The 24,466-nt window shown below is 48.1% G+C and overlaps 1 protein-coding gene across 1 annotated transcript in view; it reads left to right on the forward strand.

The window, feature by feature from the left end:
- ABCC4 (ATP binding cassette subfamily C member 4) overlaps window positions 1-24,466 on the forward strand; it is a 248,047-nt gene that overhangs the window by 37,823 nt on the left and 185,758 nt on the right. The window contains exons 2-4 of the mRNA XM_059144719.1: window positions 5,159-5,269; window positions 5,834-5,954; window positions 16,080-16,304. Of these exons, the coding sequence (XP_059000702.1) occupies window positions 5,159-5,269; window positions 5,834-5,954; window positions 16,080-16,304 (457 nt within the window). The remainder of the gene's footprint in view (window positions 1-5,158; window positions 5,270-5,833; window positions 5,955-16,079; window positions 16,305-24,466) is intronic.

Raw genomic sequence — 24,466 nt, forward strand, 5'->3', positions numbered from 1 at the left:
GTAGTCAGGGCTGGTATTTGGTGGGTCTTTGCAGGGACCAGAGCAGCCTCACGTGGTGTTCTCCCTGTTTGCTGGAGGTCAGTACTGAGGGATCCGATGGCTAGTTCAAGGTCATACAATGAGAAAGTTGGCACAGTCGAGGTTCACCTACAGCACATCCGGCAGAATTTTTTTTTCTCATTAACTTCTAAAAAATGGTGGTAAAATACAGATAACATATGGTTTACCATCTTAACCATTTAGAAGTGCACGGTTGGGGTGGTAAGCTCGCTCATGTTGTTACGCAGCCCGTCTCCGGGACCCTTTTCATCTTGCATCAGTGTTTCATTAAGCACGGCGTCCCCGTTTCTAATACTGTCTGCATTAGACTAAGGACCTTGAGTACGTGGAATCGTGACGTCTGTCCTTGGTGGTGGCACCATTTTGCATTTCCCAATGGCCGCAGGCAAGGGCTCTGCCACACCCTCGCCAAACTCGTTACGTATTTCTTTTTTGATAGTGGCCATGCTCCTGTGTGTGAGGTTCTGTCTCACTGGGGTTTTGATTTCCTTTTCTCCAGTGATGAGCATTTTGTCCTCTGCCAGCAGAATTTCAGGGCAGGGTGTTATCATCTGGGTGCGTCCCACTGCTAACTGCCTCAGCGTTTTCCACAGGGAAAACCACCCGGTACGGTTCAAACCTCTTTGGTGGGAAAGCTCACACGGATTGATGCTTTTGTCTGGGAGGGAAACAGACGCAGAGGTGTTGGCTGACCAGTCGTGGAGCTCCTGACCTTGGAGCGGGGAGCGGTCCGGGACCGCGGGGTCCCCAGTACCGTTGCTGGGGCTAGAGCCCAGCCTTCACCTCCTGGACTGGGGTTCTTCAGAGGCACCAAGCTACCATAGCAAAACGTGAAGCTCAGTTTCTCTTTGCTTTCTTTGTGATTCATGGAATTCATTGTTACAACAGCAAAACATTCCTGAGCCGCCCTTCATTGCTGGTGTTCGGTATTGTGCTGGGGATAAGGCCCTGAATAAGAGAAATAGGAAGGAGTCTACTTTCCCGGGTTGTCGTCTGGCCTCTGGAATGTCCTTACTGGCAACATCAGTGAGATACTGTTTACTGCTGGGCTGTCTCTGCATTCATTATTGTCATTTCCGGAACATATAATCCATCTGTGTAGGGCTCTGGAGATCTCTGGTACCGTTGTTTGCTTTTCATAATTAGTAACTTGTAGAGCTCATTGAAATTATATAAATACCGTGGTGCACATCATGCGTTGACCCATGAGTTTTAACTTCATCAGTCATTCCCTAATTCCGCGGTTCCTTCTGTATTTGCATTCTAGAATTTTCCGTCCCTCCCGTTTGTGTGGCAGTAAGGATTCACGGATTCTTCTGTTCCTTAATGGTGTGGCTCATTGCTATTTATTTATTTGATGCTGGAAGTATCCCGGCTTTGTCTGGCTAGAGCCCTTCGAGCTGTCTCCTCTGGCCTTTGGGCACATCCTTGTGATTCCCAGAGTGCTTCCTTGTTTTATGGTGTGCGATGTTCCAGGCCCGTCTTATACTTCTCTCTGCCCGTCCTGTGTTGGTGTCAGCCTGTGGAAGAGGCGCTGTCTCTAGGAATGACTTGGACCCTGCTCGCCCCTGGGGGCACTTTGCACCAGGCCCCCGTAGGCATTTCGCTCTAGCAGCTATGCCAGTGGCCAGACCAGCCCTTGCGGTTTCCTGGGGTTGCAAGTCAAGTCTCAGCAACGGCCTTTAGGGAACTTTAGAAAAGAGAAGGTCTATTACTCACGGGTCCTACAGGGTGCAGGGCGTGCCTGGAGCGTGCCTGGGGCCCGCATGGGCCAGGTGCTGGTAGCACAAGCATGCACGCACACACACTGGGATCTGGGCTTCTGCCTTTAAAGATTTCATTTATTTATTTATTTGACACAGAGAGAGGGGCAGTGAGAGAGGAATGCAAGCAGGGGGCATGGGAGAGGAAGAAGCAGGCTTCCCGCTGAGCAGGGAGCCCAATGCGGGGCTCGATCCCAGGACTCTGGGACCGTGACAAGAGCTGAAGTCAGACACGTTTAACGACGGACCCACCCAAGCGCCCCTGGGCTTCTGCCTTTACCCCTTCTGTCGAGGAGTGGGGTGTCTGGAGTTTCGTGAGTTCACTCTTTATTGGTGAATTTATTTATTTATTTATTTATTTTTAAATTTTTTATTTATTTATTTGACAGAGAGAAATCACAGGTAAGCAGAGAGGCAGGCAGAGAGAGGAGGAAGCAGGCTTCTCGCGGAGCATAGAGCCCGATGCGGGGCTCGATCCCAGGACCCTGGGATCATGACCTGAGCCGAAAGCAGAGGCTTTAACCCACTGAGCCATCCAGGCGCCCCCTTATTGGTGAATTTAAAACGTAAGAGGGAATTAAAGCCCAGGAATGGAAAAGCCAGTGGCCAGAGGGTCAGTTATCTAGGTGAACGTGAGCATCTTAAAAGAGGAGGGACCACTAGCTACTGTCCGGGTGGCCTGGCTCTTTATTTCGTATGGCTGGCAGTGTCTTCCTTGGAGAGACGGACATCTTTGAAGTGGCTGCCCCAGCAATCAAAAGGTTAATGTCAGGCATTTAAATTACAGTTAGGAAAGCTAATTGTTAGGGGTGCTCATAAACCTCCCCAACCTTGGAATCGGACATTTTTAGGAGACCTGGTTCCTTACTTAGGGAAGAAAGGTAGGAAAGTACTCAGATCTGGGTGAAGGGGGCCGAAAGGCTCAAACATCTAGTTACAAAATTAAGTTGCGGTCATGTCATGGATGACATGCTGACGATAGTTAATAATTCTGTATTTTGTATTTGAAAGTTGCTAAGAGTAGCTTTTAAGAGTTCTCATCATAAGAAAAACTTTTTTTCTACAAATTTTTCCAAATAAAGTGTTATATAAATGAGATCATATAATATGTAACCTTTGGGATTTTTTTTGTTTTGTTTTTTAATTTTTTATTTTTTATAAACATATATATTTGTATCCCCAGGGGTACAGGTCTGTGCATTGCCAGGTTTACACACTTCACAGCACTCACCATAGCACATACCCTCCCCAATGTCCATAACCCCACCCCCCTTCTCCCAACCCCCCTCCCCCCAGCAACCCTCAGTTTGTTTTGTGAGATTAAGAGTCACTTATGGTTTGTCTCCCTCCCAGTACCATCTTGTTTCATTGATTCTTCTCCTACCCCCTTAAGCCCCCATGTTGCATCTCCACTTCCTCATATCAGGGAGATCATATGATAGTTGTCTTTCTCCGCTTGACTTATTTCGCTAAGCATGATACGCTCTAGTTCCATCGGAAAATGGATTAGCGGTTGTCGGGATTTGAAAGTGGAAGGAGCAACTAGGTGGCTTTAAAAGGACAACAACAGGGCGCCTGGGTGGCTCAGTGGGTTGGGCCGCTGCCTTCGGCTCAGGTCATGATCTCGGAGTCCTGGGATCGAGTCCCGCATCGGGCTCCCTGCTCAGCGGGGAGCCTGCTTCCCTCTCTCTCTCTCTCTCTGCCTGCCTCTCCATCTACTTGTGATTTCTCTCTGTCAAATAAATAAATAAAATCTTTAAAAAAAAAAAAAAAAAAAAAAAAAAAAAAAAAAAAAGGACAACAACAGGGGGCGCCTGGATGGCTTTTTTTGAAACTATGTATGGTAAAAAAAAAAAAAAAAATCCAAGATTTAGGCCCCAGAATACATACATACATACACATATGTGTGTGTGTATATATATATATATATATATATATATATATATATGTATATTTTAAAGATTTTTATTTATTTCTTTGACAGAGACAGACCACAAGTAGGCAGAGAGGCAGGCAGAGAGAGGGGGAAGCAGGCTCCCCACTGAGCAGGGAGCCCGATGCAGGGCTCGATCCCAGGACCCTGAGATCATGACCTGAGCCGAAGGCAGAGGCTTTAACCCACCGAGCCACCCAGGCACTCCTATATTATTTTTTATTGTGTTATATTAGTCACCATACAGTACATCATTAGTTTTTGATGTCGTGTTCCAAGATTCATTGTTTGTGTAGAACACCCCGTGCTCCACGCAATATGAGCCCTCCTCTTGATATGCATCCCTCGGCCAACCATCCCCCCACCCCTTCCCCTCCAAACAAACTCTGTTTGTTTCTCAGAGTCCACAGTCTGTGATGGTTTGTCTCCCTCTCCGATTTCCCCCAACTCACTTCTCCTCTCTATCTCCCAATGTCCTCCATGTTATTCCTTATGCTCCACAAGTAAGTGAAACCATATGATAATTGACTTTCTCTGCTTGACTTATCTTACTCAGCATAATCTCCTCCAGTCCTGTCCACGTTGATGGAAAAGCTGGGTATCCATCCTTTCTGATGGCTGAGGAATATTCCATTGTGTATATAGACCACATCCTCTTTATCCATTTGTCTGTTGGAGGGCGTCTTGGCTCCTTCTACACTTTGGCTATCGTGGCCATTGCCGCTATGAACATTGGGGTACCGATGGCCCTTCTTTTCACTACATCTGTATCTTTGGGGTAAATACCCAGTAGTTCAATTGCTGGGTTATAGGGTATACTTTTTACTTCTGGTATGTCCCTGCTTCTGGGACTTCTCAGTGGGTAGAGCTTTGTTTGCGTGTGTGTGTGTGTGTGTGTGTGTGTGCGCGCGCGCGCGTGCACACGCACGCATGTGTGTAAGCACATATTCATTCCCTCCCAATATCTCTAATGTAGACCTTCAAAAAACTGAAATGTAGTTGTCCTACAATGTCACATTCATTTCAGCTGTGCCATGTTGCCCTTTGTCAGCTCCGTGGGTTGTGCTGTGCTCGCCCCAGCTGTGGCTGCCGTCTGCCACCACACACCACAATTACAACACTGCTGACTTGATTCCCTGTGCTGTGCCTTTCCTCCCTGTGACTTACTCGTGCTCCGTAACTGGAAGCCTGTCCCCCTTCCCCGAACCCTCTATGTTGCACACTCCTCTCCCCCCCCAACAACATCAGTTTGTTTTCTGTATTTATGGATCTGTTTCCAGTGTTTTTAGATTCTACACAGAAGTGAAATCATATGCTATTTTGTTTTATAGACTTTTTTTTTAACCCCATGAATGTGGGATTCTAATTAGACAGATGCCTAATTTGTCTTAATTCTTCACAGGTGGCTGAACCCCTTGTTTAAAATTGGGCACAAACGGAGGTTAGAGGAAGATGACATGTATTCGGTGCTTCCAGAAGATCGCTCCAAGCATCTGGGAGAGGAGTTGCAAGGGTAAGCCCCAGGAGGGAAGGAGAAGGGTAAGGAGGAGTGAGAATTTCTCCTAAGTGTGTGTCTCATGGTTTGAGAAGGTTTCTGCCTTCCCCTAGGCCCTTCTGGAGCCTCCTTCCCTCCTGTTGTGCCCTGCCCTCCCCCTAGGCTGTCCCTGGACTTAGCCTCCTTTGGTGGCTCCGGGGATGACCTGTCTTTCCTGTGCTTTTGTGGCGTGGAGCTTGCCAGCCTCAAAGGCCCTGGACGCCAGGCTCTGTCCCCGGAGACGGTCTCGCCGGAGGAGGCCGTCTGTGCGCCCGTCTGGCTTCCTGGCCTGCGCCTGGCGCTGTTAGTCCAGCCACGCTTGGCCGCGACTTGTTTCCTGAGACTGGAACTTTTCCCCTCAAGGCTTGTTTTTTCTGGTGTTTCAGATTCCGCCCCACGTGTCTTTCATGGTGGGGGTGGGGGCCTGCAAACAGTTATCCAGGGGGAGGGAGGCAGCCCCCCGGGGCCTGTCAGCCGCCTCCTCTGTTCTGCCTTCTGGTTAGAGGAGCTGTTTCTCATCGCGCTTGGTGTTTCTCCTCGCAGGTGCTGGGATAAAGAAGTTTCCAGAGCTGAGAAAGACGCACGGAAGCCTTCTTTAACGAAAGCCATCATAAAGTGTTACTGGAAATCCTATGCAGTTCTGGGAGTTTTTACGCTTATTGAGGTAGAAGCTTTCATGGGCCCATGTGTTGTTTTCCTCGTGTGGGTGGGCACTGAGGTGGGCGGCACACTAGGGGACAGAGGCAAGTGACTTCAATGTTTGAGGAGAGCGCACATCTAGGCAATGTGATGCCCGTGGCTCAGCCGTTGTGCTCATCTTCAGGATGGGTGGATACTCGGGGGGGTGGGAGGCATTACTATTTTTCTTTTAACTAATTCAAAGGCCGTATTGTTGGAGGATGGGGCCCAGAAGTTTTATGCCCTGTTAGGATGCTGTTGGCTCTCAGTAAATGTTATAAATGCTAAGAGAGATCGTTGCCTGGCTGGCTCAGATGGTTAAGCCTCTGCCTTTGGCTCAGGTCATGAGCTCAGGGTTCTGGGGATCGAGCCCCGCATCTGGTTCTCTGCTCAGCGGGGAGCCTGCTTCTCCCTCTCCCACTGCCCCTGCTTGTGTTCCCTCTCTCACTGTATCCCTCTCCGTCAAAGAAATTAATAAAGTCTTTAAAAAAAAAAAAAAAAGAGTGGCCCTTGACCCAGAGAAGACTTCCCAACCTCAAGGAATATGTGCCCTCTGATTTGGAGGAAGTGAATTTGGGTCAGAGCCCAGAATAACATGAAACAGTTTATTAGGTGTTTAGCAAATTACAGTGAACTTGACCAGGCCAAATCTGATAAATGCTTTCCCCAAGCAGGTTTTCTTGTGTTTCCCCTTCCAGGGGATCAGAACTCTGGGCCCTGTGTCTGGGCTGGAGCTGGCCAGAGCTCTCAAGGGTGCCTTGTTCTCTGGGCTGCCCCCTTTCCAGCTGGACACGTGCTCTGAGCCAAAACCCCCTCGGTGGAGGAGCTCTGGCTCCATGAATTCTGGAGGCTTCGGGCCCCACCCTATTCTGGTTTCCTGTCGCTGACTATTGGCGTGGATCGCTGCTTAGAAGGGGGAGCTTTGGTAGCGTGGCACGGCAGCTACTCTAGGAGTGATGTGGAATGGAAAAGCAAAGGCAAAAAGCCAGGAGGTCGGTGACTCCATTAGCCCGATGGGCCTCAGTCAGGCTTATCCAGCAAAATCGTGTTCTCCCAGGCATAGCGCCAGTGAGAGCCATGAGCGCCTACTGGTCTGGGCTGTGGGCTGCTGGAAGGGTGCCTCCGCTCCACCTGGCTTGCCCCGCTCTCGGTCTCACCGTCATCCTGCCCTAGGGATGTTGATGGGCCTGTGAGTGTAGGAGAGTCGTAGGGGCGGGAGTTGCGGTTGCCGTGAAAAGGTGGTTTTAGGTGGAGAAGGGCGGTGAGTTGTCCTAAGTGTGTTTTGTTGGGCGTGAGGTGGGTGGGCTGGCTGGTTTGTCTGGTTAAAGGCTCTGTTGTATGGGAGAGCGGTGGGGAGGTGCGTGATCCCTGCCCTGTGTAACTGCAGCCAACCAGTCTGTCAGCCGACAGGGGACGGGTGGTTCTGGGAGAGTGAAGTTGCCCTGGGTGACAAAGGGGGTTGGCCAGAGGGTGGGGGCAAATACCTGGGACACTGAGCAGCACCTAGATCTGCCGTGGCTTGTGATGGGCCGGGTGGAGACGCAAAGCAGCAGGACTGTCTGGGGGCGGGGGTGGGGGTGGGAGAGGGGACAGGACACCCTGAAGCTGTCCCAGCCTGGCTTTGACCTGTGTACTGATGTCCCAGTGATGGTGTTTCTATGCCGTCACTATAGGTCTCCATTCGAAATGCACAGGGTGACAAGCTGGGGTTTATTGTGGCCGGTGGGTGTGGCATTTCCAAGGAGATGTGGCTGCTGACCTTCCAGAGCAGAGTGCCCGTGGAGTCAGCTTGTTGCGCGGCCTCGGAGCCTGGGCACGTGCCTGGGGCCCATGTACTGTGTCTGCTTGGGCGTGGGCAGGGACCCGCGTCCTTGGAGTCTGGTGCTGGATCGTATCTGGAGTAGGCCTGCCTCTGCGGCCTCTGGTTCTCTCCTTTCTGTTTGCTGCCCAGGGCTGAAGAAGCTGAAGGTGACGGCTCTCAAAGGGTGGCCCTTGTGGCCGCGTTTGGACTGAGCTGCTGGGTTTCCTCGCTGTTGTGGGCCGCTACCTATGTGTATTACACTGCACTACACTCCGTGTATATATACTCTACTTAGTGTAGTATTACTACTACTGCCAGCTGCAGAGGCGGTAGAGACATACTCGGTGGTAGTGTTGCTGGCGGCTGCAGAGGCTCGTATTCTGTAGTCACGGCAACAACAGTAGTAGTTCCTACGAGTGGTAATAGCACTATTAGTAGCAATTTCGGCAGGGGCTCGTTCTCCTGGTGGTGGCGGCAGGGGCCACAGCAGTACTGGCAGTGGTGTAGGGCTGTAGTAATAGTAGTAGTGTAGTAATGAGTACTTGAGAAAGCTCAGAAACTGCTGCAAGGGGGCAACCCGGCTGACTCCACAGGTCAAACATCTGCCTTCGGCTTAGGTCATGATTGTAGGGTCCTGGGCTTGAGCCCTGCATTGGCCTTCCTGCTCAGCAGGGAGTCTGTTTCTCCCTCTCCCTCTCCCCCTGCTTGGGCTTATGCTTGCTCTCTCTCTCTCTCTCAAATAAATAACTTTAAAAAATCTTAAAAAAAAAAAAAAAGATCTACATGTGGTAATACTTTCATTCCTTTGGGCAGCTCAGATGAGAGGGTGAGTATCGCTTTTATCCGCATTGGAGGAGCGAGGCTGCGTAATGCCAGGTCGTTCCAGGGAGTGCCCGGGGTCCCACAGAGCACGGAGGACAGAGCTGCGCCGCGGGTGCTCCGACTCTAGACCACGAGCCTGACCGCGTCCATGACTGGTAGCTCACCTGGTGGCAGGAAGGCTTGCCGAGAGCTCAGACTGCAGGGTCTCCGACACGTGCATCTTGAACTTGGCTCTTGCATGAACGTAGGATGCTAAGAACTCCCTGGGCAGGAAGTCAGACCGGGACAGTAAATTTGGGCAGAGCTCTGGTGTCGGTGTCTCCCGGCCGCTGGAGGTGGCTAGGGCGGACCCCCGCGGGATCTTTAAGTGGGCCCGGAGACTTCAGAAGGTCACCTTCTACTCTTGACCGTCCCTTTGTGGATGCAGGTGGGGCCGCCGTGGGGCCGTCCTGGTGCCCGAGTTCGTAAACAGCCCCCCATGTGCGGAAGACCCCGTTCTCGATGAGCTCCTGGAGACTGACCAGGAGGAAGCCCGAGGCCTCTGGTGGGACTCCGGTGATCCAGGCAGAGGCGGAGCTCTCTCTGTTGTGACTCGCAGGTGCCCCTGGCTCTCCGAGGAGAGATGGTGGCTGCAGGTCTTGCGTGGGTTTGCACTTGCTGGGTAAGGATGAGGACCCCAGGTCACCAGTGTGTGGGCAAGCCCCCAGACGCAGGGCGTGCTGCCGGCCTGGGGCCGCACAGTGACAGTCTGGGGTGGAACCCGGCACGGTGGAGGGCACAGACCTCCTACCCGGAGGACACTCACCGCTTTGTGCTGTGACGCAGCCAGTATCTTGGTGGTTTCCACTAGAAAATGAGATGGTGGCCGTGCTGGGTGTTCCCATTGTGTCTTTATTTATTTATTTATTTTTAAAGATTTATTTATTTGACGGACAGAGATCACAAGTAGGCAGAGAGGCAGGCAGAGAGAGGAGGAAGCAGGCTCCCTGCTGAGCAGAGAGCCCAATGCGGGACTCGATCCCAGGACCCTGGGATCATGACCTGAGCCGAAGGCAGAGGCTTTAACCCACTGAGCCACCCAGGCGCCCCCTCATTGTGTCTTTGAGAGGATACCAGGGCTCTGCGTTTCGGTGGCTGGCACTCTGGTAGCCCACGGTGTGAGAGTGCAACCAGAAGTAAACCTTGAATTTGTTTTTTAATTAAAAAATTTTTTAAAAAAATATTTAATTTATTTATTTGACAAAGAGAGACACAGCGAAAGAGGGAACACAAGCAGGGGGTGTGGGAGAGGGAGAAGCAGGGAGCCCCATGTGGGACTCGATCCCAGGACCCTGGGATCACGACCTGAGCTGAAGGCAGACGCTTAACAGACTGAACCACCCAAGTGCCCCTAAACCTTGAATTTTTTCTGGCAGCAAAAGAAGTCTGAAATCCAACAAAATTACTCTGGTTTTTCTAGACTTGCCTGTTGGCACAATGCTGTTTTGGAGACATGAGAAATGATTTTGTACACTGGAGCTGGTAAGGCTCTGTTGCAGTTCAGAATCACTCTGAGGTGCCGTTCCGGGTTTTCAGTGGTTAAAGGTAGTTTCCGCATTTCATGGGTTGCGGGCTAGTGTAATAGTTGATTTAATGAAGCAGTTTCCCATTTTGTGATCTTTCCTGCTGCTTGTTGGCCTTCGTATTTTAGGTAGTGGAAGATCTAAACTCAGCGGTAGGATTTTCTCAAAAGCTTGCAGCTCGCGGATTATTCGCAGTTTGCAAGCACCGGAGTGTTCCCAAGCAACGCATGGGCAGGGCCTTCCCAGGGTGCTCCTGGCAGCCGCCAGTGGGGAGAGGCAGGGCGGTGCTGGCGGGGGCGAGGCTTTGAAGGTTGGATTTCAAAGGAGTGAACATCTCCGTCCTGTGAGAACTGAACGCCTGTGTGGCTCGCAAGAACAAGCTCTGAGCCGATGTTGAACGCGGGGGCGTTCCTGCGGGCGGGCACCAACGGGGCTGGAGCAGCTGGCAGGCTCTCTGGGTGCCCGGCCCCTGTGTGCATCTCCGTGGGGACAGAGCAAGGGTCCTCCTGCCCAGAGCCGTGGGGGTGGGGAGGAGGCGCCTGAAGGCTCTTTACCGGGCAGACAGCAGCAGAGACTCCCTCCCCACACAGCCTGGGCCCTTCTCTGTGACAGTGACTTGGCCTTTGTCTGGGGCCACTTTTGCCAGTGGTTTCTGGTCCAGGTAGAGGCTGCAGGGAGGCAAAGTTTTGTCTTCATCTGCGGGCTGGAACTCAGCTGCTGGGCAAGAAGTAAACCAAATCCTTTTGAGTCGTGTCTCCACCCCCCGCCCCATGTCATTTGTGCTTCTCCTCAAGGCTGATTGCTTGAGTGTTGTCCCAGGCCTTTGTGGCTTTTCGTCCCTCCTGGGTTCCAGACCCCCTTCCCCTCTCTCTAACCCAGAGGGCTGAGGAGTGGCTGCTGGTTGCATTTAACCATTCAAAATGGTTAAATTAAAAAAACAAACAAACAAAAAACCAAACCAAAAAACCAAAAAACTTCTGGCAACTCCTTAGAAAAGTTGGCTTTATGAGCAACTTTTCTCAAGAGCTCCTGTTCTCCGATGGTTGCCTGTCGGGGAGCGGTGGGTTTTCCAAGCCGTGTGCAAAACCGGCCTCTGCCTGAAGCGTGGACTGGGCCTCATCTTGGGACTCGCCTATAGTGAGCGTGAGCTTAGTTTGTACGGACTGCGGTGCTGGTGTTCCGACACCGTAGGCTCGTGCATCCCATCTACCTGTCTCAGGATCCCTCGGAGGTGCACCAGGCAGGAATTTCCAAGGATAAAGATACGGTGGCACAGGAGGGCATGGGTGGTCTTAGGTCATGGGACATGCAAGTCACCGGCCTGGTTTCTGAAGCAAAGTGTTCCGACTGCCCGACGAGTGCCTGTTGCCTTCTGCCCTGACTCCTTCTTCTGCCAGGGCCACTGCCCACGATGGGCAGAGAGCTGAGAGGAGGTGTTTTTTCTCTGACAGCGGTTCTGTGCTACAGTGTCCACTGCTTTGTACGTGTTCACACACTCGGTTTCTCCCCCACTGCCCCTGTCACTTTTTAGGAACACTTAAAAATACAAACCTAGAATATGATGGAAGGATAGCAGAGTATGCCTTCCCAGAATATGCCACTTTGGGCTACAGATTATTTTGTGCTTATTAAACAAGTTTTGTTTTTTTTAAACTGGGCTCCATGCCCAGTGTGGGGCCTGAACTCACAACCCTGAGGCCAAGAGTCTCATGTTCCACCTACGGAGCCAGCCAGGTGCCCCTGAGCGGATTGGTTTTGAGAAGCATCAGTCACAGAAATTCTGAAAACGGAGCAGAACCAAGGGGTGTTGTCCCTTTACCTTTCTGTAAGGGACAGTTAGTTTTATAAAGGAGACCTACGTTTGTAAGAATGTCTCCCTCTTTGTGCCAGGCAGACGACGGTGGCTCTGAATCCCAAGAGAGTCCTGTCAGCAGAGAGCTCAGTCAGCACAGTCAGCCTTCCCTGTTTCCCATGATTTTTGGGTTAAACACACCCATGGCGGTGGCTCTGGCCCCGGGGGTTACTCCGTTTTCCTGGGGCTCTCCAGAGCCAGAGGTACACCTGTTGATAAACTTGTGTTTGTTTCTCTCCTGTGAATTTGTCTCTTATTACAGAGGTTCTCAGTCCTTAGCTCAGAAGGGTTGAGGGGAAATGGCTCTTCCTCCCCTGCGGATTAAGCTTGCCTGTCCCCCTAAGCCAGCCTCAGTGGGTATCAGCCCATGACCGGTCTTGACCCTTCTATACCCCACTCACTCTCATGCTTCCCAAGAGTATTGTCAAGTAGTTCTTAAGTGCTGCATCATTTTATCTCGATGTCATTTTATTTTATTTTTTTAAAGATTTTATTTATATGTTTGACAGAGAGAGACACACAGATAGAGGGAACATGAGCAGGGGGAGTGAGAGAGAGAGAAGCAGGCTTCCCGCTGAGCAAGGAGCCTGATGCGGGGCTCAATCCCAGGACCTAGGGATCATGACCTGAGCCAAAGGCAGATGCTTAACAACTGAGCCACCCAGGCGCCCCTTCATCTGTATTTTAGTATGTGTCTTTAAACGGACTCTTTCCACTATATAATCTAAAGCTATTATTATGCATAAATATTAACACTGATCCTAGAAACCGTCAGTATCTAGCTCACCTTTCTTTCTTTTCTTTTCTTTTCTTTTTTCCCCTTGCTGTTTGAATCCATATCCAGATCAGGTGCATTTGGTTGGCAGTGGTTGTCTGGGTTCCTTTCCATTCTCTCTCACTATAATTTTATTTATTTTTTTCAAATTAAATACTCGACTCCAAGTTGTTTGTCCTGGAGAGATTCCCATAGTCAGGACGTGGCCCGTACCTTAGGCCCCGAGTCATGGAACATGTTCTTCTGGGTAGATCTAGAACCTGGGTCCGACTCGGTTTTTCCCCCCTTCCCTTCTCCTTTGCTGATTGATTTGGTAGGTCTGCTGGTGGGCCTCGCTGATTAGGTACCTCCTGTCTGTTTGTGATCATTGCGCAAGAGCTGTTAATTGACTGGACGGTCGCAGAATGTGGGGGTTCTCATCTTTCCTCTGTTCATTCACTGCTTTTCCCCTGTTAACCTTACACATAGAACTTCCCACTTACATTACCAGCAAAAACAGATTTATTCAAGAATGGCAACCCGTTGCATTCTGGGACAAGCAAGCTCTGGCTAAATCGTAGGCCATTCTGCCCAACTCTCTTTTATGGGAGAAAGCAGGAAGTCGGGAGGGACTGTTCTAAACAGGCCGACCTTTTGGCTGTTAGGTTTGACTCCATCATTTTCTCTTTGTCGGATAGCTTCTTTCTGTTTCCTCTGCTTGCTTTCTTTTCTCCAACATTAGGCGTGGTGGGGTTGGGTAAGAAATGTTTCCACTACATGGGGCAAGTTGTGGCATCTAGCCGTGTAATAAGTTACCCTAATAAGAAGCAAGAGTAGAGTTCAGACGTCTGATGTTTCAGGGAGCTGAATGCCCAATGCTCCATTAAGAAGTACTTGCTTCAGAGACTCTGAAACTCTGGTAGGACCTTGAACCAAGGCGTGTTGTGGTATCATATCGGGCTCTTCTAAAAACCCCTTATGGTTGGGGTACCTGGGTGGCTTAGTGGGTTGAGTCCCACTGCCTTTGGCTTGGGTTGTGATCTCGGGGTCCTGGGATCAAGCCCTGCGTTGGACTCTCTGCTCGGCGGGGAGTCTGCTTTCCCTTTTCTCTCTGCCTACTTGTGATCTCTCTCTCTCTGTAGAATAAATGAATAAAATCTTAAAAAAAAAAAAAAAAACCCCAACCCCTTATGGTTTTACAATCAAGAAGAAATCTTGTGAAGGAATAATAAAGACCGTATTCTCAGCTGGTTTGTGGGAAGAATCTTGACCGGGCAGAGATGACTGTCAAAGGTGGGCGTATTTGCTCACGTAGTTTTTGACCTCGCTCCTGCTCTCCAGAAAGTTTTAATATGGTTACTTTCAAGTTTAATAATACATATTTTCCTGGTTTTATTTCTTCGTAGTTGAGAGTAAGGATCAAGAATGGACAGATGAGTGGGGAGTTGGGGGTCTCGAGCTGGCATTACTCTTTAGTGAGTGTGTCTGATTGGTGGATTATTAAGTACTGTTAGCAGAAAAATCCCAGTGTTTGGGTGATAATGCCCTGTCTTTATTTTGTGTTCTTTTTTTTTTTTAAGATTTTATTTAAAATCTTTAAGAAAAGATTTTTAAAAAATCTTTTAAAAAAGATTCTATTTATTTATTTATCAGAGAGAGAGAGAGCACAGGCAGACAGAGAGGCAGGCAGAGGCAGAGGGAGTAGCAGGCTCCCTGCCGAGCAAGGAGCCCGATGCAGGACTCGATCCCAGGATGCTATATTCGGGTTGCTTTCATAAACTCAGTGCTTCTTGGGACGAAAGATGGGGCCTGCTGGACACGCAACAGTGAGCCTTTGTGTTCTTGAGATCTGATTATCTTCCGTGAGCAGCGTTTCCTTGTAGTACAAAAGGGCCATGACCTCCTGAAAGGGGAGGCTGATGGTGAAGGTTGCCAGCGGGTGTATGCATGTCTGTGGTGTTGGGGTTCATAATGTCACACCCATCTCAGGGATGGGAACCGCTTTCTGTCAATATCCTGAAGGGGCACTGGTTGGTTGAGGAGAAAATGCATGTTACCTGCGTCTCGGGTTTGGCTTTTCGGGGTTCCCTTGCCCTTCTGTGCTGTGGGTTCCTCCGGACAGACGGAGGAGAGCCACCAGAAGTGAACCTGTTAGTTGGTTGCCACGTCTGCGTTAATAAGAACAGGTTGCCCAAGAGGAGATGTTTGTTTCAAAGTGGAGTTCTTGAAAGATTTCCAAACTTTTGGCATTAGTTGAAGTGTGGCGGAAGGTCTGTGTGTTTACTTTGGGTGACATGTATTTGCACTGAGTGTTTGGCATCCTTTGATGGTACCTGACAAGAGCGGATGTAGGTTGTGGGGTAGAAAGGCCATCTGGCACGGAAGGGCAAGGGTTGACGTTTCTTTGCCTTTCGTTTTAGGGGAAAAAAAAAAAAAATTCTTTCCTTACGTCTTAATTTGGGAGGTAAGTAAGCCCCAGCATTTCCTTAACTCAGTGGTGTAGGATTTTAATTTTTTGCTTTGGGGGAGGGAAGCGTTCCTGTTAAAATTCTTTAAAACCAACACCTGCGATGTATGGCTTACGGTGAACCATGGATGGCATTATTTTGAGCTTGCCTTCTGCTGAGCTTAATTTTTGACTCCAAGGCAGCAGTGCTCAACTTCTAGGGATAGATATCTTTGAAAGCAGAGCCCCCTGTGACTGAGAGCTTGGGAGCCTCTTGAGCCTGGTCCTGTTTCCTTACTCCAACCCACGTTGGAGGTTGGACTCCATTCTTTTGATCTACTGACACGTGGAATTTGGGGTTGGGCTCAGATCCGTGTTTGCACCAGTGTCTCTGTTCCCCCAGAGCCCTTCTAATGCAGAAAGGAGGTTGTAAGAGCCTACCTCCCGTGAGCGAGCCATTCGTAACTTTGCTTTGGGCTGGGATGTTGATGGCAGAGACCCAGCAGGGAGCCTGTGAGCTGGGCTGCCCACCTCTGAGCGAGCACACACCACACCTTTCTTTTGCCATTTTTCCTTATTTATCTTGGGCCAAGCGTTCTAAACACAGGTTGCAATATTCATCGAGCACCCACAGTGACCCCAAGCACAGCAAACTAAAGCTTTAAAGCTTTTGCACTTAGAATTTTGGCTTAAGGTTAAACTATTATCTGGTTGTCTTACATAAAAGAAGAGTTCTGTTTTCTTTGGGGATTAGTGATGAATGTAGCACTTTGTTAAAATGCCTTTTTAACATGCTTGTCATAAACGCAAAGCTACCTTCAGAAAAACTGGTAGGACCTGTATTTCTAATTACAGCTTTCTCCTTTCCTTTTAGGAAGGCACCAAAGTAATCCAGCCCATATTTTTGGGGAAAATTATTAATTATTTTGAAAACCATGATCCTACTAAGGCTGTGGCTTTGCACGAAGCCTATATCTACGCCACCGTGCTGACTGTCTGTACGCTTATCCTGGCCATACTGCACCATCTGTACTTCTACCATGTTCAGTGCGCGGGCATGAGGCTGCGCATCGCCATGTGTCACATGATTTATCGGAAGGTAAGTGTCACTTTGTGTCAGAACGCCTGCCTCACCCCAAGTATCAAAAGCATTTTGGGAAAGTTCGTAGACTAAACATTTTGTAAAAAGGATCTCTGTTTTTATGTATTTATTTCAGCGGGGGAGGGGCACAGGGGGAGAGAGAATCCTAGGGAGGCTCCACGCGCAGCACGGAACTAGATGCGGAGCCCCTTGCAGGGTCAGTCTCAGGACGGACCCTGAGGTCATGTACCTGAGTCATAATCAAGAGTCACACTCTTGACTGACTGAACCACCCAGGTGCCCCCCGGAATCATTTATACCTTACCAGAGAAGCTTGTTATTTATAGCAGGGGAATTTTTTTTTTCCCTTTAAGTAACTTTACCGATACATGATGGAAGTTTCCTATTGTGATCAATAGATCACATTTGATCTATTGTGATAGATCACAACCCCTGCCTTTGATCACATTTGGCCACAGGCTGTTGCAAAATACTCTACAGGTAATGGAATCTAATGAAAAAATAAGTATCAAAAATAAGGATCAAATTGATTTAGGCATGAGAAATTTCCAGTGTCGTCATGCCTAAATCTCTGAGTTGTATTTATGGAAATTTTTTTGTTGTTCATTAAAACTTTCGTTTACATCAAAATTACATTTTACAAGGGACCGTCTGTGAAATTGGATCTGTAAAATTAAATCTCAGAGAACAGATTGTATTTGAGAAAAGAAATAATTGTATTTTTTAAACGAAGCATTTAACCCTGTTCAGTGTAATTGTGTTAATTAAAGGAAAATATAGAATCCATGTCAGACACATTCACTGTTCTGTGGTTATGGTTTTTTTTTTTTTTTTTTTAAGATTTTATTTATTTAGGGGGAGAGAATGAGTGGGGGGGGGAGGGGTGGGAAGGATGGAGGGAGAGGGAGAAGCAGACTCCCCGCTGGGCAGGGAGCCCGATGTGGGGCTCGATCCCAGGATCCTGAGATCATGACCCGAGCCAAAGGCAGACACTTAACCCACTGAGCCACCCAGGCGCCCTGGTTGTTTTTAATAGTATTAAAGAAAATGGTTGATGTTTGGGATGAAACTTAAAATTTTGCATTGTTTTTAGTAATTTTAGAGAGAACTTATGTTGTACTTTATGTTGCTTTCCATTTCAGTTACTAGTTTAGGCACCGTGTTCTTCTCCTTTAGTATACATTGTAGCTGTTTCAATAACAAGACCCGGTTTGATGTGGTCAGCATTTTTTATTGAGAAATGCCATAAAATTCTTCCATAGTTCACCCTGGTCTGAAGTATCATGGAGGGAGTGAGGCTTTCAGGGGTCTTTACCAAGGAGTTGCCATAGACAGAAGAAGTGACAACTGGATAGCCCTCTATTTTGGGCCGTTTGCTTTAAAAACAAAAACACTCCATTTTAACTCTACTGTATACTTGAAATTTACTAGGAGAGTTCGATTTTAAGCATTCCTGCCGTACACACAGAAGGATAAGCTTGTAGAGTGATGGATATATTAGCTTGGCTCTCGTACTCATTTTTCAATGTATATCTGTCAAAATTTGACTTAACTATATACAATACTTTTTTTTTTTTTTTTTAAAGATTTTATTTATTTATTTGACAGAGAGAAATCACAAGTAGATGGAGAGGCAGGCAGAGAGAGAGAGAGGGAAGCAGGCTCTCTGCTGAGCAGACAGCCCGATGCGGGACTCGATCCCAGGACTCTGAGATCATGACCTGAGCTGAAGGCAGCGGCTTAACCCACTGAGCCACCCAGGCGCCCCACAATACTTTTTAATTAATTAATTTTGGGGTAATCTTTACACCCAATGTGGGCTCAAATTTAAGACCCCGAGATCAAGAGTCCCATGCTTTTCTGACTGAGCCAGCCAGTGCTCAATATATACAATTCTTATTAAAAAAAATATATCCTTATTGGAAGTTCAAGTCAAACAATTTAAATTTAAAATATTGCTTCTTTAACCTAGTTGCTGCGTATCTAGAGCTTCTGTTTCTTAGGACTACTTTTCTTAGCAAAACGCAAGATGTCTCCTCCAGCTCCTCCTCTGAGCAGAGTCCTGTTAATCTTGGAATTGTGGGCATGCCGGAGGCTTCTCACTGTCTGTGGAGGCTGTGACATGTACCTTCAGGTGCCTCCTGGGTGATGTGAAATATTTAGCGCTGCCTGTCCGCCCCAGTCAAGGCGTCTTCGTGCAGTCCTTCTCCTCCTTGTGCTTGTTCTGTTGTAGTCTCTTTCTACCATTTAGGAAACGGGTCTGATTTCTCTATATAATTAGTTAGATCATGCTTCGCTCCCATAAATAAATAGGAAATTTCACTAGGACTCTACTGTGAGAACCTTAATCGTGGGAGCCAGGTTTGGGGGGATGGTTCAGTCCCACAAAGCTCTTTCCTGCCCAGGTGAGGTGGTGATAGTTCACCTGTTTTTCTTCCTCTCCCCACTAACGTTTTAGAACTTGCCTTTGGGAAATCTGATCCGATCTGGCACATTGTAAACATCTCCCAAAGGTGTTAATTTGCTGGCTTGATTAGCCTGAAAGAATTGTCCCCTTACAAAGACTTGGCTTGGGTCAGACCATAGGCGTAACTGAAATGGCAGGAACGTGGGAAACACAGGTCTCCTCAGGCACTGCCTTGTGTCTAGAATCCTGCTGGGGACGAAATAGGACACTTCTTCACTGCAGGTGGGCTGACTCTTTAGGGCAGAAGCTGGCACTGCAGCGAAGCTCTGAGAGCCCCCTCTGAACATTCATGCCTTAGGCTGGGGCCCTACCTCCTGATCCCTGGTTCTGGGAGAGCACTGGGTTGGGTGTCTTCACTGGAATGGCTGCTGGGTTCGTAGTAGAAGTTTGTAATATTGCAAGATGTCATGGGATGTAGCCTACAAGAAAATGACTTATGACTTCTTTACCTTTGCCCTGCTTTGGTAAAATTGCACTTGGCTTTTGAGCTTTTTTCTTTTTTTTTTTTTTTGAAGATTTTTATTTTTTAAGGAAGCTCTGCACCCAGTGTGGGGCCTGAACTCGTAACCCTGTGGTCGGGTGTTGCCCGCTCCACCAACTGAGCTAGTGAGGTGCCCGGAGCATTTATTTATTTACTTATTGTTTGGCTGATGGTGGTAAAATACGCATAACCTCACATTTACCCTTTTAACTCTTTAAGGGGACTGTTTGGTGACATTTAAGTAAATTTACACCGTTGTGTGGCTGTCACCACTATCTCACCATTCATCTCCAGAACTTTCTGGTCTCCCTGGACTGAGACTCTGTGCACGCTAGACACTGAACTCCCCGGCCCCTACCCCCACCGCCATCCCCGCGTTACTTCCTGTCCCCGAATTTGTCCCCTTTTCCTAGGTACCTCATATAAGTGGATTCATGTGGAATTTCTTCTTTTGTGTCTGGCTCACATCACGGAGCCTCATGTCTTCAAGCATTATCCCTGTTGTCGCCTGTGTCAGAACTGAACTCCTTCTCGAGGCCGATGACCGTCCCACTATATGGACGGGGCCCATTCCTCTGTGAGTGGGCATTCGGGAGATTTGCCTCCACTTTTCGGTGATTGTGAATACAGCTGCTGTGAACATGGAAGGGCAGATCCCTCTTCAAGTCTGTATTTTCAGCTCTTTCTGGGGACATTTCCCCAAAGTGCCATGACCGGACTAGATGGTAAATTTTGAGGAACTGCCCTACCCTTTCCCACAGTGGCGGCGTCATGTTACTTACCCACTTGGTCATTGGTTTTTCTGTGAAACGTGAGGACTAAATGAAGAGGAGTTTGGATGAACTGTGGCATTTTGTTTGGATCGGTGATTCTGGTTGGTGGTCTCTTGATACGGCCCGTGGGAGTCTGTTTAGTTTCCTCAAATCTATAGGACATTTTTTTTTTTTAACTTTTTACCAAATAAAGAGATTATGCAACATAGGCTGTGTCTTTTGGAAAGTCAACAGATTGACATGAAGAACATAGGTTCCTCACCGTAGTGATGTTTTGAACATTACACTTGCTCATTTTAAGGAAGTCACTGCCTGTCATGGGTTATATTCCCAGCATGGGTTACTGTCACCTCTGCAGTGGGACTGGTGGCTTCTGTCCTGTCTTTGTTCTTGTCCAGGCCACAGAAGAAGCAGGACATGTCCAGTTTCAAATCTCAAGGGGCTGCTTTCCCAGCTCAGAGCAGAGCAGTCAGGGCCAGACTGGGGGGAGATGGCAGCTTCAGCCCCATCGCTAGTGGAAACGGATCTCGCAGTTGCCAACTTGACCTTGGCTTTAGGCTTGGGTGCGCGTGAGCCTGAATATTCTAGGTCTCTAGTCCTGGGCGCACAGGATGGCCTTCTCTGTAATCAGGATGGTACAGAGATTTTCTTGTATTACCAAATGCATACGACACAGAGGTTTTTTCTTAAGATCTTCAGCCTGATGGGCCGTGGGTTTCCTGACTCTGTGTCCAGTTTGAAGAACTGTGGCAGTTCCATAATGAACCTTGATGGCTGGTTTGCTCTGAACGCCAGGGAAAGCTGGAGCTGTCAGCTTTTGAGCTCGTGGACATGTTCTCTGTCCTTGTTTCTTGGTGCAGTCTTCCTTGCAGAACGGATCATTCTGACCGTCCTTTTTATTCTGGCTAAAATCTCCTCTTCACTCTCTTTAGAATTACCCACAGGATAGTTTTTTTTTTTTTTTTTTTTAAAGATTTTATTTATTTATTTGACAGAGAGAGATCACAGGTAGGTAGAGAGGCTGGTAGAGAGAGAGAGAGAGAGAGAGAGAAGCAGGCTCCCTGCTGAGCAGAGAGCTCGATGTGCGACTCGATCCCAGGACCCTGAGATCATGACCTGAGCTGAAGGCAGCGGCTTAACCCACTGAGCCACCCAGGCGCCCCCCACAGGATAGTTTTTGAGAGTACTTGTCTTTCTTTGGTTGAACTTGAAGATGAGTGACTTCCTCCCAACATCTGAGTTTCCTTTTATCCTCTGTTGTGGATCAGTCTTGGCAAGAATTTATGTACAGGAAACCCTCATTATTCACAGATTCTGCGTTTGCAGATTGCCTGCTTGTGGAATTTATTTGTAACCCCCAAATCAAGGCCTGGAGCTCCTTCACAGTCATTCGTGGGCACACACAATGTCACTAAAATTTTGTATCCTCTGATACGCATATTCCTAGCTGGGGTTGCTGCCTTGTTTCAGCGGTCCTACTGTAAACAAAGTGTTCTTTTCACGGGCTTTTTTTTTTTTTTTTTTTTTAAGATTTTATTTATTTATTTGACAGAGATCACAAGTAGGCAGAGAAGCAGAAAGAGAGAGAGGAGGAAGCAGGCTCCCTGCTAAGCAGAGAGCCCATACAGGGCTCGATCCCAGGACCCTGAGATCATGGCCTGAGCCGAAGGCAGAGGCTTAACCCACTGAGCCACCCAGGCGCCCCTCATGGGCTGTTTATATGTAGGGCCTGTTTTCTGCTCTTCTTTGCTTCTTGTTGGTGATTTTGCTGTTTTACATGGCCCCACCCAGAATGCTAAGGTGCTTGTCTGGTGTTCCTGAGTCCAGCAAGGCTGTGATGTGTCTTGTGGAATAAACATGACACGTAGTACGGAGAAAATGCCTGTGTTAGATAACCTTGGTTCAGGTGGTTTGTTTTTGACTTGGTATATATATATTTTTTTTTTTTTAAAATTAATACCTATAACGCAGTATTTGTTTCAGGGGTACAGGGCTGTGATTCATCAGTCTTACACAATCCACAGCACTCCCCATAGCACATACCGTCCCCAGTGTCCATCACCTGCCACCCCAACCCTCCCCTTCCTTGTTTTTGGTAAGACTTCACTCTCATTTGTGCCTTTGTCTTCCTGTGTGTTATCTCTGGCAGATTTAAAGACATTTTTCTTTTTCTCTTTTTTAAATTTTCTTTTTAAAGAAAATGTAAATTTTCAGAAATTGATAGTGAACCCTAGGTGTGATTTCCCTTGAATTTATTATGCCTCTTCGGGTTTGTTGAACTTTTTGATTCTTAATTTATTCTTTCTCTAAAACCTTGGGAAATGTTTGGCCATTATGTCTTTTACAATATTATCTTCTGATCCATTTCCTTCTTCCTCTTTCTTGGATTCTTATTCCATGTATGTTAGAACATCTGAAAGTGTCTCGGAGTTCCCTCTTTTTTTTCCCCCCTAAATTTTATTCCATTTTTTCCTCTCTATTCTTCAGATTGGATAGTTTTCTTTTAATCAGCCTGACTCCCTTTTCTGTTATCTTCAAACTGTTACTAAGACCAGCTAGTGCGTTTTCCCTCCCTAGTTTTGTATTTTTCAATGATAGAATGTTCACTTTGCTCTTTTTTACAGTTTGTGTTTTTCTGCCAAGGATTTGTTTACTCATATTTCTCTTTAATTCTTTGAACATATCTCCCTTCAACTCTTTGAACATAAAATAAAAAAAAAACAGTGTCTGTGTCAAAGTTTTTTTTTTTTTAATTCTTATTTATATATTTGGGGGACTTGCTTTTTATTATGAAGACTGCTTTCTTTCTTGTCATGGTTTAGATTTTCCTGTGGGTTTTTTTGTTTGTTGTTGTTGTTGTTCTTTTTGCGTGTCTCAGACTTAAAATTTATTGGGCATTTTGAATGCTACATTGCAGATCTACCTTCTGATAGTCTCTTGAGGAATGTTGCATTTTGCATTAATAGGTCACTCACCAACTGATCTCTTTTAACTTGGCGTAGGCTTGATTTATCCTTTGTTAACTTACACTTTTGGGAATTCTAAGGTTATTTTCTCTAAGCTTCCAGTTAGTAGGTTTTAGCCTTCAAGCTCTGTGTCTTTTGTGGGACCTTGTTAGGCCTTGGTAGTAATCTTTTCTAGGTTGAGTCTAGAGCAGATCAGTTCTAGAGAAGAGATTCTCAGCCTTTGCACTGCCAGCATTTAGGGCTGTGTAATTCTTTTTGGGGGGCTGGGGGATGGAGGGGACCCCATGCATCGTGGGATGTTGAACAGCAACTGTGGCCTCTACCCACTCGATGCCAGTAGTGTCTTTGAGTTGTAACAACCAGTAAATGTCTCCAGACAGTGCCAGGTGTCCCCTGGGAGGTAGGACAGCACTGGCCCAGCTGAGAATCCCTGCTCCACGCATGGTCTTTCCTTCTCAGGTGTGGTCTTCCTGGTGTCTCAGCTGTATTCCAGCCTTGTTGATCGCTTATTAATAAGGTTTCTCCGCTCTGGCCCGGCAAGAACTCCAGTGCCCTAACTTGACCTTCAGGGCTCTGTGTTCTGCTCCTCGTGCCAGCTCTCTGGTGAGCCTCAGCCTCTGCTGACCTGGGCCTTTTTAGCCCGTCCCTCAGCTAAGGCCTTGGCCCCAGCATCCCTTCCCTGCCCTGGGACATTGAGGACCCTTTCATTCATCCTCGGAGGTGCCAGCTGGTTTGGCCGAGCCCAGCCTCACCTCTGCCTCCTCAACTCCGTGGGAGCTGCTGTCCCGCGTGGGCTCCATCCAGCTCCCTGCCACAGCTGGAAAGATGAGCTGCTGGCCAAGAGCCACGACAGCGGTCGCGTTGACCTTTTGAGTGTCCCTGCTCCCAGGGATCTGTCTTGCACTGCCTGTTACCGGTGCCCGGACACATGATTTTGTCTAGTTCTCTACTTGCTCGTGGCAGAGGTGGGGCTGGGGCTGGCCCACCGTCAGACAGCAGCTGTCTGCTCGTGGCCTTTCCTTGCCGAGTGTTTATGGGCCTTGCAGCGAGGAGCTCCATGTACACGACAGGGCAGGGTGGCCCTCCACCGGAGCGTGGACCCGCTCGGCTTCTTTGCCGAGCAGAGCAAGGGGACAGGTCATATGCTAGGCTGCGGGTCACTGGATTCTGTTATGAGTCATTGTTGTGCTTAATACAAACCCAGATCCTGGGTTTAATCCAAGACCTGCTCCCCCAGAGTGAAGAGAAGCCTGGAAATCTGTATATTTAATCTGTATCCCAGGGATTCTTATCTGCAGGACAATTGGGGAGTCATCGTGCTAGGGACGGTGAAGGGGACAGTGGGCAGGGCGGTGGTGGGTGTGGAGCCTTCTTAGACAGTGAACACACAGCACACAGCACGGCTGTCTGCATTCCTTAACCCAGGATTTGTGCTGAAAACACGACTGACACTTAACTTTCGGGATCCAATT

This window comes from Mustela lutreola, chromosome 13 (genome assembly GCF_030435805.1).
Source record: "Mustela lutreola isolate mMusLut2 chromosome 13, mMusLut2.pri, whole genome shotgun sequence".
Lineage (NCBI taxonomy): Eukaryota > Metazoa > Chordata > Mammalia > Carnivora > Mustelidae > Mustela > Mustela lutreola.